This window comes from Orbicella franksi, chromosome 12 (genome assembly GCF_964199315.1).
Source record: "Orbicella franksi chromosome 12, jaOrbFran1.1, whole genome shotgun sequence".
Classification (NCBI taxonomy): Eukaryota; Metazoa; Cnidaria; class Anthozoa; order Scleractinia; family Merulinidae; genus Orbicella; species Orbicella franksi.
Window position 1 is genome coordinate 11817963 of NC_138156.1, and position 16805 is coordinate 11834767.

At 38.7% G+C, this 16805-nt stretch overlaps 3 protein-coding genes across 3 annotated transcripts; all 3 read right to left on the reverse strand.

The window, feature by feature from the left end:
- Positions 1–4283: 4283 nt before the first annotated feature.
- Positions 4284–5837, reverse strand: LOC145462648 (uncharacterized). The gene is made up of 5 exons (XM_081446228.1): positions 5729–5837; positions 5403–5482; positions 5073–5143; positions 4931–4975; positions 4284–4682 (listed from the first exon to the last, which is right to left on the reverse strand). The coding sequence occupies exons 1-5, from the start codon at positions 5815–5817 to the stop codon at positions 4542–4544; spliced, it is 426 nt and encodes a 141-aa protein (XP_081302354.1). The 5' UTR covers positions 5818–5837; the 3' UTR covers positions 4284–4541.
- Positions 5838–6396: 559 nt separating this feature from the next.
- On the reverse strand, positions 6397–9110 carry LOC145462647 (uncharacterized). Its single transcript, XM_081446227.1, has 4 exons — positions 8452–9110; positions 7837–7885; positions 7153–7249; positions 6397–6550 (listed from the first exon to the last, which is right to left on the reverse strand). The coding sequence occupies exons 1-4, from the start codon at positions 8694–8696 to the stop codon at positions 6426–6428; spliced, it is 516 nt and encodes a 171-aa protein (XP_081302353.1). The 5' UTR covers positions 8697–9110; the 3' UTR covers positions 6397–6425.
- A 1626-nt stretch (positions 9111–10736) lies between these two features.
- LOC145464209 (uncharacterized) lies at positions 10737–12819 on the reverse strand. The gene is made up of 2 exons (XM_081448023.1): positions 11797–12819; positions 10737–11253 (listed from the first exon to the last, which is right to left on the reverse strand). Exons 1-2 carry the CDS (start codon positions 11937–11939, stop codon positions 10947–10949), a joined length of 450 nt encoding a protein of 149 aa, XP_081304149.1. The 5' UTR covers positions 11940–12819; the 3' UTR covers positions 10737–10946.
- Between the last annotated feature and the right edge of the window lie 3986 nt (positions 12820–16805).

Here is a 16805-nt window from a genome sequence, read left to right on the forward strand (position 1 = left end):
AAATTAGCCTAAACTTTTCAAGTTCGTCGTCTGTAATCCGTGTCAATCTTTTCCGTCCCTAACCATCCTTGTTCCTTTATGGTTTATTATGATCCCTTAGGTGTTTTTCCATCTTAGGAAACTACCATTTTTTGGTTTCCTTCAATTTAAGGGTAAGTTTTTACGCGGACAAAATAACCCAAAATTCCGTGACTGAGCTCGTTTAAAGGGGAGGTAAAATGGCTCTTAATGGTATACATTGCAGCTCGCGACGTACCTCTCCGAGAAAGACGTTGCGCTTTGTTTTGTTTTCGCTCCATAAAGTTACTTCCAGTGTCCTAGAGGCAAGCTGTGAATGGAAACATATAGTGAGCGTTTCTGAAACAGAAGATCATCGATCGATCAGTGGTCGACCATTTTTCACCAACCAACCATTTTGATCGTGCACTATCTACAGAATTAATTTACATCAGTATTATGAAATAAATATGAGAAGAGAAATATATGTTGCATATAGCTATGGAAAGAATGAAATAAAAAAATATGTGCGTGGCGACCAGACTGGCCATTGACATTCGAGAACCATTCAACTCTCTCCGGGTAAACATTTTTAAGCCTGCTTTAGTGAGTATGTTTAGACTGCAGTTAAACATGGCCATTCATCCTTTGCGCGGCTATTCAGGGAACGATGAGTTGGCCATTTAACATAGATGGACGTTGTAAAGTGATTTCAATAACACTATAGCGTATGGATCTACACAGTTGGTGAAAATTAGTGGAATACTTAACTTAGGTCTTCCCTGAGAACACAGCGTAAATTAAGGACGGTGCCTGCTAAATACAAAGGTTTTTGCGCCAGGTGTAGGATCACACGGAAAAAGTAGATCTTTGCAAGGGCTGCTGGAATCCCCGAAGAAAATTTGGGGTAGCCATGCATTTTTTCGAGATAATTAGCCTTAAATCTCAACAAAAATGCCGACATCAGCATTTTCTGAAAAAAGAAGGAAAGGATATTTCTTCGCAGATTTCCTTAGAATTCGCCTTTACAGAAAGAAAAGCAAACACATTTGAAAAGATCTTAAAACTACATGGTAAATGATAACATAAAAACCATTTTTGGCATGCTTTTAAAGACCAAAATCGCTGCAACGGCGCTTTTAGGGTCTCTGGCAGCCTTCCTCTGGTTCAGCTAAATACAGTCTAAATAGCTGCAACCAAAAACTAATCACGTGTTGAACAGGCCTGCCACTTCCATTTCATAACATAAAATGTAGGGGTAGCCACGCATTTTTTAAAAGTTATTGATCTTTTTTGAAAACGTTTACGGTGCCCGTTACATATTTTCCTGTCACCTCCCCAGTAAGTAAAACATTTGCGTATCTCAAACTTGTTTTCCGCGCGCACTACGCCATCTGCAGGCACATGTTTACAGTTGGATTTCAGTATAATTTTCGACAGATAACAGCTATTTTTTCAGCTGGAAGACGCTAACAGTTAGTGGTTAGCGATATGCTACTGTTCTGGTGTTCCTGGTTAAAGTACAGGTTCATTAAACTTGATTTGGTCACAGTAGGAAAATTTTGCTTTCAATTTAGTCGTGTACTTGGTAGCGTAGTTGATTGCGTCAGTGTCAACCCCAGCGCGCGCGTGGCGCTTAAACCTGCCTTGCGTGATGCGCAGAACGTGTGCGCACTAGCAAAAGTAGGCACCGTCCTTAAGGGCCCATTAACCGATCTTTTCGAGCCGTTGCTAAGGACAATTTAGTCTCATCTAACTTCCTCATTTTCAGTTAGTTCAGAGTTATTTGATGTGTTTCAACTTTTTCATGATCAGTAAGACTAGTTTTGACGTCATCAGGCCACGCCCATGGTCATGTGACTAATACAGAAAAAATGCAAAGGCTCCCAGGCAAATTACTTTCTCCGGATTTTTTTCATTGATTTAGTATTTTAATTCAAATCCTCATTACGCTATGCATCGATTTTGTTTCATTTCTAAAAGGTCAGATTTTAAGAGCATTTCAAAATATTGAAAATTCGTAATTTTCTGGAAAAAGCATGATTTCGAAAAAGGAATGCATAGCTATGTTGCCAACGTTGGCTTTAATCGAAATTCGTCGAAAAAGGCTGGATTTAATGAAAAACTGCGTTTCCTTAAGCATTTGAAGAAACCGGAAGTGCGCCCGATATCTATTGGAAGTTACACTATCAGCGCGTGCGCAATTTACACTACCAGCCCACTTCGGTAAGATCAAACAAAGCCACACGGAGTTAGTTTTTCTGTCTTTCTCTTATTTTGTCTTTGCTTGTACTTTGTTTACTTTGCATTTTGCGAAACACAAAGAAAAACATCTAAAATGTATGCAAATTTGCAAGTTTTTGAGTTGTTTTTATTTTCCGTGCTCAGGCTGACGTAAGTGACCGGAAGTGAAATTTCACCTCCTTAGCAACGCGCACGAGCGCGCGCATGAATCGGTTAATGGGCCCTTAAGGTGACCGAACACAGTTTTCGCGCGCGCCTTTGCTGATGCAATTCAGCGCGCGCACAAGGATTACAAAAACCAAACATGCCATCAATAGAGCGATCATTTTATTTACTCAACACCCGCCGTATCTGTGCTATTTTTCTCTATAATTGAACGCAGTGTATTGATGGCTTTAGTCTTTTATCACAAATATATGTTAGAAAAGGTAAAGATGCAAAGAACTCAGCAATTCTCAGCTTTTTCTTTGTTACCGAAAGAACCCAGTTAAATGCAGCGCATGCGTAGTAAGCCAAAAAATTGCGATTGAATGAAAATTTGCACTTTCGAAAATACGCCTATTTCTCGCAAACCACTCATTAGAATTTAACGAAATTTGGCACGAAAATACTTTAGGAAATAAGTAACTGGAGTATTGAAAATAATCGAACTTTAACAGAGGAAACTCTAGATATTTCAGTAAACCGTCAACAAGGGATGATTAAAGATCTCTCTGTTAAATTACTAGCAAAATTGTGTTAACTTGTGAGAATCGTTACAAGCTTGTTTCATGCAAATTATAAAGAAAATCTAATGACTAGATTTTCTACAAATAAACAAAACCGATTTTAAAGGCCTGTTTATTTTTATTCGTGTTGCCATGGCAACGGCACTTACGTGAGCTTAACCATCAAAAAACCAAAGATTGTGTTGTTAACTTGCTTGCTGTCATTTTTGGCGACCGAGAGATCAAGGGTTTTAGAGAAAAAGGTGACTGAAACACAGGTATCAAAAACTGTGTTCAGCCACCTTAATTGCTTAGGAATTCTTTCTTCACGCGCACGATTTTCTTTATGTGAGATCAACAAGCGGTAGCATGACACGTTGGCCTAGCTCAGATATAGCTATCCAGTGGGTTAAATGGATACAATAAGAATGCAAGATGATTGCAAATGCTATGTTGCGACACGGAGCACTAACATTAGAAGGTTATTTGGGAATTTACTCTAAAGTCATTCGTGGCGAAGTGCTGGAAATCAACCCAAGTATTAGTAGGTGAATGGAGACCCAAAAGAAGTCAAGAAATATTATTTGACCTCGGTGGGACTCGTAATCAGATACTCCGGTGGACAGCGTTAGACCTCCGGCTTTGAACAAACGGGGCCTGATCAGGCAGTCTGGGTTCAGCGGCTAACAATGGGATCGCTTTCCTTTCATCTTAGCCAAGATACTATGCTGGCTCCAAATTAAATATATCTACTGGATCAGTATATTTAATGTACTGAATGATGAATGACTGAGTTAAATAAATGGGTACCACAAATGCAGAAAAGTAATGAAAAGTCAATGTAACACGTAGTTTGGAGGGATCATAATTAGTATGTTAGTATTGTAAGATGAAAACGTCAATTACTGACCTCACTCTCCGGGATATTCGAAAAGACAAAACTAAGATCCCACTTTGGAGTGACTGTTTCTGGGTCTGTGTTGGTCCTAAAATGACTTGAGATCCTGGAAACCAAAACAAAAAAAAGCTTGACGTTATTGTTCTGATGACTTGTGTACCCCTGAAGGATACGTTGGAGAAAGTAACCCAAGAAATTCCGTGATGTCGATTCTCTTCTTACTGACAAACCAGAGGTTGGTATTAAAATGTTTGATTTATTTACCGCTAAAAGTCGAAGTTATTTTCAACTCCATACGATGACAGGCTTAGCACTTTTAAAACTCTCCCACTAAGTCGATTGTTCAACAGAGTGCTCTTCGATGGCTTGTCTGCCTTCTGTGATATGATTGATAATTCCTCGATTTTTTAAAACGTGAACTTGGCGTACTTTTGGAGACCACAGGTCAGAATATAAGCTGAAAACACTGATGAAGTAGATTAAACAGGGGTTAGTGTGGTGTATCTCTAGTTGATACTCGAGTATGGAGAAACAAAACCGACTAGAAGAAATTAACAACAACTACTGCTACCAAACGACAATACTGAATTACACATAAGTGACACAATCTCCCGCTCAAAACGTGCTCGAACGGCCATCTTTCTCAAGAGAAAATCATTAGCTCTAGATATTCATTGTAAAAAGAGGCAATTCCCTTACTCTCTGTTGGGAAGCAAGTAAAGGAGCACATAGAGATTGGGTAATTCCTGGTTTGGTATGTCTTGCAGTGAAAGCCCTCTTGCATTCAGCACCCTTATTATCAAGTTGTTCCCGTGTGTATCATGCCATAAGTGCAGCTAGGAGAAAAACAAACAATCACTAAGAGAGCATTCTATGAAAAGGCAAGCGCGGCATCACGGCATACCTTTTTTTTTCTTTACAGCAAATTAGGAGTTTTTGTTATTGTGTTTTCGTTTCTTTTGTTTTTGTTTTTTGTTTTTTTTTTTGTTTTTTTGTTCACTTGAGGCGTTATTCGGCAATGAATGAAGGAAAGAAGGACAAGTTAAGCAGCAATGAAGGATTTATATCACAGACTTCAACATACCTGGATTTGTCCTATTTTGATTTCTGCCTGCGTTTGGGTTTCAGTCTGTGAAATAAAAAAATAGAAATTTGAGACGTATTTCTTTGATATCATTGAAAAAAAGAAAAGAAAAACAAATTGATTGTGGTACGCATATACTCACCTCGTCAAGAGCTCCATGATCGTTTTCTGTCAGCTGAGCAAGAGACCACCTTGACCAACATTTTATACTTTCTGCAAAACATTACGCAATTGAGAATTTTTTATTTTACAGTCGATCAGGCGTTTCAACAGAAATAACCGAAGAAAAATTATCGAAGAAATAGCTGATCTTAAATTTCCTCATTAAAGCCTACTTTGATAATTTATATACAACCGGGACCAGTAATTAAGCGTATAATATTGGACTGGTAATAAAACATTGATTGGCTGATGTTAGATGTCGGCCCTCACAGCTGTCTTTAACGCTTAATGAAACATATAATTCACCTACCATATCTTTTCCTTTTCCGCTTTCCTTCCATTGCAATTGAAATTCTTTTTTTTGAGGCATCTCGAGTAGTCTCTATAAAACTTAGAGGAAATAAATGGCATTAACTTCGACGTTTAATGCTTTGTGTGTTTTTTTTTGTTTTTTTTTTTGACAAAACCAAATACGCTAAGTTCTTTGAAATAATCCTCGGTAGAGAGGAAAGTTTAAGCAGGCGAGAAGCACTTGGCAAAGGAGCTTAGAAAGAGACATTCAAACAACAGAGCATTGTTAAGGATTTTTTTGCAGCCTTTGTGCAAGCACACGCACCAATAAGTCTCAGTTATTACCTGGCTGCATTGTGGCACACAACAAGCGTGATTTCTGGTGGCGAGTCGGCAACGATCCTCCTGACCTTCTCAAATGTAACATCTACCATGGAAGTGTGGTTCCATTCCAAGATCTGATCACCTTTTACAGGGCGAGAATGATAGAGTCAATAATACAAACAAAAAACAATTTGGTAAAACGTATAAAATCGTAATGGTAAAAAAGATCATTTTGATCTTTTTCTGTACATGCTCGTTGCCTTACCTGCAAAGCATCCATGTATTCCGCTATACTGAGATAAAGTATTTTTTCCTCAAGTAGAACTTACGAGGAGTGCAATCCATGTAGTAATCATAAGATAAAAGAGTCATGTCGAACATAATCTATTCTTATCCATTATCCCCTTTACTAATGAGCCTGAAGTATCGTTCATAATTCGTCGTAGGGGTAAAGTTTAGCGTTAGGGTCAGAGTACGGGGTGTTCCTTGTTTTCAGTTTCGTTTCATTATACAAAGATTTGCTAAAGTAATGAAGCAAAAGCTGCAGCTGTTTAAAAGCATCACTTAGAATACGTGTCAACTTGGTCGGGCCTCATGGATCATCAAGCTTAATTAAAGAATTCTTAGGTTGGAAAAAATAAACTTGTAGTCATTGAAGAATTTTTAATCTGTAACTCAATAATTATGTGTGTGTGTGCGCCACTGATAAAATTAAGACCTAATCTGTACCTTCCTTGATACACTGCTCAGCTGAAGATCCTGTCATCACTTTTGCAACGTACACGCCAATAAAGCCTCCAGTGCTCATTCTTCCACCCAAAACCTTAATACCAAACTCAGCACCTGGGATAGAATTTGTTAAGTTTTGTTAATTGGCGGGGTGGGCAGACAAGTCGATCGTCAAGTCCACTTTTACCGATCTGTTACTTTTGGTGCACGCTGAAAGGCTGTATTTTTTGTAAATTAATTTACCTGCATTTGTTAAGGCATTTGAAATGTTCAAACGTTCATGGCAAAAGCTAATCGCATTCAGAATAAGTTGACAAATGGGCGAATCCAGTGTTCACTGACAAAGTGGTTTTCGCCTGAGCGTCGAGTGCAGTTGCGATTTGCTTCGGTTTAATTTGTGTTACTACGCTAAGTTATTGGTCAAAAAAAAAAAAAGGAACTCGCTCCACTCTTTCATCCAATCAGGAGTAAAAGAAAAATTACTTTTGACGCGCTCACAAACGTAGTTTTCCCGCGCTTCTCTGCAGCTAGATGCATATGCTTCAAGTTTTGATTAGTTCACTTGATTGTCGGTATCGTTTACGATTAGCTAGTCTGATTTCTTTCGGTGGTTTTGAGACTCCAGTGAAATCGTCTTTACCCCAATTACTCAGATGCTGCCCTGCCAACAAAAAAAACCACCGTCCGTAAATAAACTGCGCATCTAAATATCATACCTGAACCGAATCCTCCAGACATTTTTGGGTTTTTTCGAAGAGCAACTTTATGGATTAGTGGACAATTTCTTTGCTTTGATTGAATAGAGACTGCAACCTATATTCACAAGAAAAAGAAAGGATAACAAAAACAGATAAGAGTTATAAAGCCTGTTTTTCACCAGCACGTAAGCATTATTATAAGCAATGCGCGCAGACTCGGTAAGGTGATATAAGTAGTATCTTTGTTAGAAAATTCTTTTAGAAAGTCAATGAAAACGGAGCAGAAAGAGTTTGTTCATCCGTAGTACGCATAAAAGGCAATTTTGACGGATTACATCGATATCATTGCAGACAAAGTCGGCCAATTTATTCTCGGTTTTGGTGGCTACATTATGAAGTTAGCGGGCTCGAGGTTCGAGTTATGGATGCAGCTTGAAGTCTCGAATATCGAAAAGCTAGAAGAGTTACTCTAGCATAGTAGCCTCGAGCAAATCTTACGCTTCTCTCGTGCTCTCTAAACTTCCTTGCGCATTCACAACTAGGTAGTCTTGTTGCCAGAGGTTGCGTTTTGATTTCGTCCAGAACGTCGAGCGCTCGGTCACCACTGACCAGAAACACGGGGTCTTTGGGGACAAGGATAACAACTCGATAGACCTGCGCTTAACATAAACCAATTTTTACATACGCAGATGAAACACTTACCTTACGTTTCGGCGATTGGTCTCCAGGTCCGGAGCCCTCCGAGGAACTCCTGAAAAAATTGGAAACTTAATAAATTAAAACAGCCAACAACAGCTACTACAGATCCATGCATTTATCGAAATTGATCTACAATGTATCTTTATAACAGGCCTAGACCCAGATAAACATCACTTATCTTCAGTCATTTTTTTTTTCATTCTCTTAGTCAGTCAGTCAGTCAGCCAACCAGCAACCAGCCAGCCAGTAGTCAGTCAGTCAATCAGTCAGTCAGTCAGACAGACAGACAGACACTCAGTCAGTCAGTCAACCAATCAATCAATCAATCAGAAAGTAGAACAGTCTGTCTATAAATCTGCCAGTCAATATATTAGTCTGCCAATGTCTTTTTCTCCTGCAGTCTGTCAGTAAGTCAGTCACTCAAGAAGTAGCTACTTTAGTTCGTCAAACTGTCAGTCCGTTAATCTATTCGTTTGCCAATCTATCACACAGTCAGCCCGTCTGTCTGTCAATCTGCCAATAATTTCAATTACAGACTACTGATTGATTAACATAGGAACATCTTAACGCAAGAACACAAAAGTGTCAGATCAAAATCACAAATGCAGACACACTCACCGGTACCTGTCTTCATAAGTCCATCCCGTTGCACCCTGGGATTCGTCTGCAAAATTAGTGCTTTCATCTTCTAAGGAAGAGTAATGAACTGAAGAGTAACTGTCGTCCAATCCGTCCTGTCTTCCCTGCTCCTCATCATCAGGAAAGTTCAGATAATTATCACTTCCGTCAACATCGTCTTCGAAAACGTCATCGTCTGCATCATAATCATCCACTCTATCATCGTGGCCTGTTTTCACATGCATTCGTTTTGTTACTTGCGTTGTGTTTTGTGTGGTGGGGAAGTTGTTCAGCCGTGGAGGATTATCAGGCGGCGTAGAAATCGTAATAGTCTCCTGCTCTTGAGTGTTGTACGTTTCCTAAGTGTGAAGGCAATAGAGGGTCGCAATGGGGTTTACCTGAAAATTGCTGAAAATTTAGCCGTTAGGCGTAAAAACTGGAAAATTTTAACCGTTAGCCGTGAAAAAATATTAACCGTAAATAATTTTGGCCACGAAAATTAAAGTCTTCAAAATCGCTTGTCGAGACTTGTTGTGTGTCTTGTCTTGTGGCTTGTAAGTTATATTTATTCTTACACAGCAATATCGTTTTCCGTCCTGGAATGGTCTGAGACTTTAATTATGTTTTACAGTAATCAATATAAATTTTTAACTTTTTTAAACAATGGAAGTTAAGTTGTAATTTTTAAAACAAAGTCAATTCATTTGTAAGATTTCTGTTAACTGTGAAGAAAAGAAATTAACCGAAAGCTGTACAAAAGCCAAAATATTAAACGTTAGCCGTAAAAGCCACCACCTTATTGAGACCCTCTCAATAACTTTTATTACCTTCCTGGATTTAGAAAATGTAAGACAATTGACTCCTAAGGGGATATTCCAATCTTTCAAATATATTTTTGGTTGATGCAATTTCTTTCGGTGGCTTTTTTGGCTGGTAAGGTGGCTCACTCTAATAATGATTTGCAGCGCTTGTCCTTTAGAGGATCGATAATCATAGAAAATTGCTTCTTATTATTTATTAATCATTGGCAAATTTTTAAGGTTGTCGTCGTAATAAAACAAGTTACCATAGCAACAGGGCAACTCGTCAAAAGCAACCTAATTTAAATTTAATTGCCATTCTGAAGTATGCCAAAACTTTCCGAAAAAACGAACACGAATTCAGCGATACCTTACATTTTCAAAAACGCGCAAGTAAATCGCACACTTAACAGACAAACTTCTAACTTGACGCGCCAGGCTAAACAGTCACCTTCTATAAACGACGCAATTGTGCCGACACGTATTAATGGTCAAGAAAAACCTTTAATGATCAGTTTTAACGACAGTCGCTGTTGAAAATCTAATGGGTCATGCTAAAGTAAAAGAGACTTCTCGCTCATGTTTTCTAATGATTTTGAGACTTGACTCAGATGGAAATCCCAAACTTTCAGCCGATAGCAACCTCGTGCTAGCAGTCCTAGCTAGCAGTCCCCAGGGAGGATCCCATGTAAAAAGGACGGGGGTGCTCGTCATACCTTTTAGAGATTTAAAAAAAAACAAAAACAAAAACAAAAAAAAATAAAAACAATTTTGTTACGTACCTCTGGGGTGTTCAGCCTCAAAAGGTCCACAGCGGGAACTTTTGCAGTACCTTTTAGGGTATTGAGCCGAAAAAATATGACTGGAGATAATGTGTTCTTTTAGTATTGGTACCTATTAGGGGTGAAAAAAAAATTCAAGCCACGCCCACAAAACAGGATCTCGGTACCTCTTAGGGGTTCCTTTGAAAATTTCCGACGGGCACCCCCGTCCTTTTTATATGGGAGTTCCTACGGGCCTAGAATGTCATCGGAGAAGATAAAATATTGCAATACAAACCATTTCCATTCGTCTGATCGATTCTTCAGCCAGCCTATTAAGCATTTCCTGAACCTGTGACCTCTCGTGTAACTCCAAGTCATTGTACCAGGCACCGTTGAACTTGAGGCTTTCTCGTTTCTTCAAACACAAAGCACATCTCCAGGATCCCTAGGAAGAGTTCACGCAATAACTTTGTGTTTGCCTTCTTATGCTTGCCTATATATGCGTACTGGATATTAATCTTGCAAGACCACTTAAATCCAACAGGCCACAAGAACCTTTTCGTATCGACAGCCAAGGTGGCTGTATTAACAGGGTTGAAATGAATCTTGTTTAACAAGAATTGAACGAGTCTGGCGGCAGCTCTCTCAAGGTCTCATATGAAAAAAAAAAGTCTTCGTGCGAAATCATTCTTATGGAAATGTGTTCCACCTTCATGTTCATTTTCATGCAAATCAAACTCATTTTCAAATGCCTCATATTCATGGAAGGTTTTGCACGAAGACTCGTTTTGAAACAGAGGCACAAGGTAACTCGGAAATGGCCTACTGCCGAGCCATGGCCGGGGACATTTTGTTGTATATTTGGGCAAGACACTGTACTCTCACAGTGCCTCTCCCCACCCAGTTGTACAAATGGCCCTTACCGGCGAACTTAATTCTGGGGGTAATCCTGCGATGGGCTAGCATCCCATCCAGGAGGGAGTAGAAATACTCCTAGTCGCTTCTTGCTATGGAAACCAGGATAAGCAATTGCATCTCGTATAATTCGTCTTACTTCCTTGCTCTTGCCGCATCTCGTACAGGTCTTTTTTCTGCACACTCTGCATATCAGTGCCTTGGTAGAAGCCACTTTCACCCTGAAGCAGATACTACACAACTCTTTAATCGCTTTCCTTGACAATCCACGAGATCTCTGGCCGATCTTCGCTTCCATCTCTTTAATTTCATGGTCCAGCTTTCTGATTTAAAAGAAAAGAGCAGAGCAAGATAGTTCTAAACCCGTAATTTGCATTGCCCCTGAAGCTAAATCACCGATGGAATGGCCTATTGCTACATAGAACTACTTTATGCTTTTTGCAGTAATTAGATTGAGGGTACCCGGAGAAACCTGTTATAAAAAGAAGTTAAAATGCATCGTGTGTCACTTTTACGTTCGGTGTACTGTCTCAGTTTCTTCTGAAAAGGTTGTACTTTAAAGTGCACGATTCCGTTCGTATCTGAAGCCTGTAGATACTCCAGCTACGTAAATGGAGATATAATCAGAAATTTATTATGCCATAAGCTTCTCCATGTAGTATATGTAAACATAATGATATACAGGCCCTAACAGTAGAAGCAATTCTTGTATGCTATGGATTGATCAGAAAGTAGTATTGCCCGAGTGCAAATTTGATTACAGTTCTTGCTTGGACGTTAAAAAAAAAAAGACAAAACAAAACAAAAACAAACAACAAGCCATCATTAAACATAAAAATTCAATAAAAGACGACAAAATACCCTACCTTTTCTCCTCAGCGTTTCTCTCATGTAGAACCCATTGCCTCTCAAAGACCTCTCGTAATGCCGACATCTCCTCCTCTGACAAGCACGTGACATCAAAATCACTAAGCGACGAAACTGCCGTGTTGGAATTCTCTTCAGGCATCTTGCTTCCATTTTCATCTTTGTCATGCCTGGCCTGCGTTATTTGAGGTGGTCACATGAGTAATAGAGCACTTTTCAATGTAGCGTCTAGAGTAACTCTTATATGTATTAATTCTACATTACTACGCTTTGGGATTGGTTCAAAAATCCTGCGTCACTTTTACATTCAATCATGCAATAGCACCAAAATCAATCGCGACTCGCTTACAAATATTTGCCGCGTTTTGTGTCTGCGATGTACTTGGTGCGAGCTTTGGTTGTCTGTATGGATGCTAGCCTGTATCCTTTTAAGACAGTTTTAGAACATATTTGGGGTACAAAGCATGCATTTTAATCTCAGGAACCTCGAAAACTTTTTACACTAGTGTCTTCAGGTTTTTGTTGGAAAAGAAGAAATTTTTAAGGGGGATACTAAAAGACAAATGAACCGAGCAAATTTACTTTTGAAACAAACGGCAAATATTTGTAATCCTCATGGGTTCCCTGGCTCCATGACTGAGTAACTTCATACCCTTTTTTATGTTATTTTTTTTATTAGTTAACTAAAGATGTATTTGAACTTCTACCACCCCCCAGTCATAAATTTGTGATCTTTTACGGATTAACTACAACTGGCATAAATATGCCACTGGCGGACTCAGAGTCTTTCAAAATGAAACACGAGTATTCCCGTAACTCAGCGGTTATCGATCGATCAATATGTGGAAAGCGTGGGTTTGGTATCTCGTCCGAGACTTCACCTTCGACAACAAAATTCATCTCTTTCTTTTTTATATGATAATTTGCTTTAGCTCTTCAACGAAGTAATCACTACTGATATTTCTCAGTCACAAACAGGAACTTCAAAACTCAAGGTAAAGCTCAGTCGGCACAAATGACACGTAAGTTGTCATGGAAAACTTTCGTAAAATATGAAAACTGTTCAATTTTCGAAAGGCAAACCATTGAACCACAAAACTACAAATTACAGAAATTATAGGAGGAATTTTTCTGTCAACTTAAAATCTTGAGATTGAAAGCTCAACATAAAACACAGTGGAAACAAATGGTACGTAAATATTGTCTCAGAAAGTTTTCGTGAGATCCGAAAATTGTAGAATTTCCAAAAGGCGAACTATTCAAACCAAAATTTCCGAACATTCTAGGCGGAAATTCAAATGGAGCGAGAATTCCTGATTTTGGGTATACCCATAGCTAGCGAGATTGTTCTTCCTATTTGGAAAGTCTGGAAAGAGCCTTGTTGGAAATTCAAACAGGCATTTTTCAGCAAATGGAAGTAAGGCACCCAGTATTTCTTACCTTAAATCGTTCTGAAATCCTTGCCCACATTGCTTTAGAAGAGGCAAGTCGCGGAGGCATTACTGCACTCGATCAAAACAAATGATCCACTAAACATTCGGTGCACTGAATATAAAAAGGACCCGAGAGCAGTTATTATCAATAACATTTCCGTCATCCAAAATAGAAGCCATTCTAGGACACACCTTACACTGACGTAATAAAACCTCGCTAAAAGAAAACAAGAAGCAAACAATCTGCCGCGCCCATGTCGTCATTGAATCGACGAAAACAAGATTGCTTCTTTGGCCAGACCATATTTACTGGAGGGGAATGGTTATTAAGCCTGGCAAACATCAAAGGAGCAAAAAAAGATGTCAAGATTTATGTTGGAAGGTCCACGACCGTGAACAATCTTTTGCTTTGCCCTCATGCACTACGCATGAATGACGTGATCGAAATGTTTTTTTTTTTTTTTTTTTTTTTTTTTTGGCGTTCGACGAAGTGGAAGGCAAACCTAATTTGACCTGTGGCTTTTCCGAGTTGGCCTCCCTGTGCATGGTTGTAGGCCGAAAAAACCACATTCCTGACATTCCTGTAAGGACACCAAAATGGCCACCCCGCTTGATTTTTGCAGGGGCATGTCACGGCTAGTAAACTGGTACCGTTTAATGCTAAGACATGTGATAAGACATGTGGCGAACATGTGAGTATGTGAGCAGGCTATGTGAGCTCGTCTTTCCGATGGATCTATCTTTGACTTCTTTCCATTCAGTCGCCGTACGCTTCGCTATTATGTGCTCTCAGCGTTAGATATTGGCGAATTTAAACGCTTCGACGGTAGCATTTATCGAAATTTGAGGGAATTGTCCTTGTTTATTAACACGACTACATTTTGATTTCATTTGTTGATTAGCTCCAGTCGCGACAGATAGCTCAGTCTTTATCTGGTCGAAATTTTATTGTTTGGAATCGGTGGAAAAGTACTATGAAGCCAAGATCCATAAGGTTACATTATTCATCACGGGAAATACTCGAATTAGTCGCACGGAGTTCGTTTACGCGAAACGAGAACGCGCTTGCAAATGCTAGCTTAGAATAATGTAGGTAATTTAAATGTTCTATGAAACTTGAGAGCCTACAGAAACTGGCAGCGTCACGCAACATATCAACAAATCGTGACCTCTTCACTAGCATGGACTTTGACACTATGCATATGTGAATGTAAAATCTCGGTTGCTGCTGAAAAATGTTGATTTTAGCAATAGACAAAGGTTGAAAGTCAGCCAGTAAATCATTTATTTACGGTATATATAGGTATATATATATATATTAAAGTGAGAGTGTCGAACGCACTCTCATAATCTCTGATTACTACTAGTGTTATTGCTTTGTTCTTCTGTCAGTTGTAGACAACTATTGTGTTTTCTGCACGTTCAAATCCAAAAAAGAGAATAAAAACATACAACAAAGAATTCTATCGGGTTCATAACTATTCCCCTCTATTAACTATGGCCATACATGGTTTTTGCATTCTTGTCTAATTTGTAAGGGCATGTTCGACGATATCTAAACGATAATACTTATCTTGACAATCTGAGCTACAAAAACAAGCCCTGTGGTACACTCTTCCAAGTTACGTTGGAATGCCGGCATTCGCAGGGCCGTAGCAACTAACAGGCAAACCAAGGCACCTGCTTCAGTCATTTTGTTTTCGTTTCAAATGTTTATAGTCATCATCAACACCCTTAATACCTGGGAAGAGAAGGTAACCATGAGCATTGCCTCAGTTAAAATGTTTTTGTGGCTAAGGCCCTGATTCAACAGAAACAAATTGGATTAGTCCTCAGATATTCCATTTACATAATAGTGAAGCTATGGCTTAAATATTAAAAAAATAAGCACAAAAAAAAAAACAGAAAAAAAAAGCAATGTTGGAATCATATTAACTCTCCTTAAACTTAAGTTTGACAATTTCCCTTGAAGATTTTGTCTGTGCTGCTTGGTCTTCTATATTAGTTTTTCTGTATCTTGAAAATGGGTTCCTCTTTACATGTTGACGTCGTGGACTAAAGACTCAAGCTCACAAAATCTCGATAGCGTAAATTAACAATATTTTATAACCGCGCGCTGGTTGGTCATCCCACATCCTCTACTGATTGTTTAATTTGACTTTAGCTTTGTATTCAAAATATTGAACAATGTAAATATAATTATTAATAAAAAAAGGAGACTTTTCAGGGTGTTACCATGTTTTTCACACGCTAAACCCTACGTGTAACTCCAAAATAGATTTTCTGATCATTGAAAACTCTGACTTTATTGGAGTCCATGATGATTCTACACGTGAGTACATGGAAAAGAACACCTGTAGCAGCTGTAGCATGCCTTAAACTGGTAACGCAATTCTGTAGCTATGGAAACTGAGTCACAGCTTGTTGTTTCGGCCTAATCTACACTACATTTGAAAATTAATTAAAAGACGCTGGACGCAAATGGTACGTACATTTTCTCGGTATGTTTCGCAAAATTGTTGAGTTTCCCAAAGGCGAACCATTCAACCAAAACTTCCGGGAACAAAATCAAATGGAATGAAAATTCCTGATGAAAAATTTTGGGTGTAGTCTTCGCGAATTTGACCTCATTTCTAGACATTTTGGAAACTGTCATTTTAATCGACACTGGAAATTCCGGAAAATGCAGTTCCACTCTATTCTAGAAATTCAAACGGAATTTTTAAAACCCCAGTATTTCTTACCTTAAATCGTTTGGAAATCCTGGCCCACATTGCTTTGAATTAAAGAGGCAAGTCGCGGAACCATTACTGCCCTCGATCAAAACAAGTGATCCACTAAACGTTCGGTGTATGTCAAACCGAACATAAAGGAGCCGACAGCAGTTATTATCAATGAAATGCCGTGATCAAACCAGAAGCCGTTCTTACTATACACTGACGTAATCAGACCGCGCTACAAAAACAAGAAGCAAACAATTCGCCGCGCCCATGTCGTCACTTGATTAGCAAAACCACGATTGCTCCTCGGCCAGACAGCTGGGTTTTAGCAAAAAAGAAAATTATCCCAAAATTTGATTCGTGGATCAGTAAAATCTATTACAAATCAAATTATGATTCAGTGAGTTCTGCACTCGTCCTTTCGCGATTTTACGGACATATATCTAAACGATAATGTCTTGACAACCTCAGAACTACAAAAACAAGCGGAAGTAGACATTTTGCAGCGCCATTGAGAACTTTTCTGTGGTACACTCGTGACGTATCACCGACAAATGACGCTGGAGTTCCGGCAAATTCGACAAAAACAAAATAGATTAGTTCTCAAATACACCCATTTACATAGCTGTAGCTATCATGTAAAAAAAAAAAAAAAAAAAAAAGACAAAGTCAAATGACAATAATACAATAAACCGATTTGGAGTCATTAAGGCCAAAATTTTCAATTGTCAAATTTTTATATATTTTTATTTCTTTTTTAAGTAGTAGAAGAAGTAGAGGGAGATGATGTTAATATTGTTAAATGGCGGTTGTGGTAAAAATACGAGATTTGCAGTGTGTTATTATGTTTTTCAC

Coding starts and splice junctions, on each gene's coding strand:
- LOC145462648 (XM_081446228.1), bottom strand. CDS start 5,817: ATGGTAGATGTTACATTTGAGAAGGTCAGGAGGATCGTTGCCGACTCG. Junction 5,483..5,728: donor GTGTGCCACAATGCAGCCAG/GTAATAACTGAG, acceptor ATTTCCTCTAAG/TTTTATAGAGACTACTCGAG. Junction 4,683..4,930: donor TCAAAATAGGACAAATCCAG/GTATGTTGAAGT, acceptor TTTTTCTCCTAG/CTGCACTTATGGCATGATAC.
- LOC145462647 (XM_081446227.1), bottom strand. CDS start 8,696: ATGCATGTGAAAACAGGCCACGATGATAGAGTGGATGATTATGATGCA. Junction 7,886..8,451: donor ACTTATGAAGACAGGTACCG/GTGAGTGTGTCT, acceptor CAATTTTTTCAG/GAGTTCCTCGGAGGGCTCCG. Junction 6,551..7,152: donor GTCTGGAGGATTCGGTTCAG/GTATGATATTTA, acceptor ATTCTATCCCAG/GTGCTGAGTTTGGTATTAAG.
- LOC145464209 (XM_081448023.1), bottom strand. CDS start 11,939: ATGCCTGAAGAGAATTCCAACACGGCAGTTTCGTCGCTTAGTGATTTT. Junction 11,254..11,796: donor AGAAACGCTGAGGAGAAAAG/GTAGGGTATTTT, acceptor CTTTTAAATCAG/AAAGCTGGACCATGAAATTA.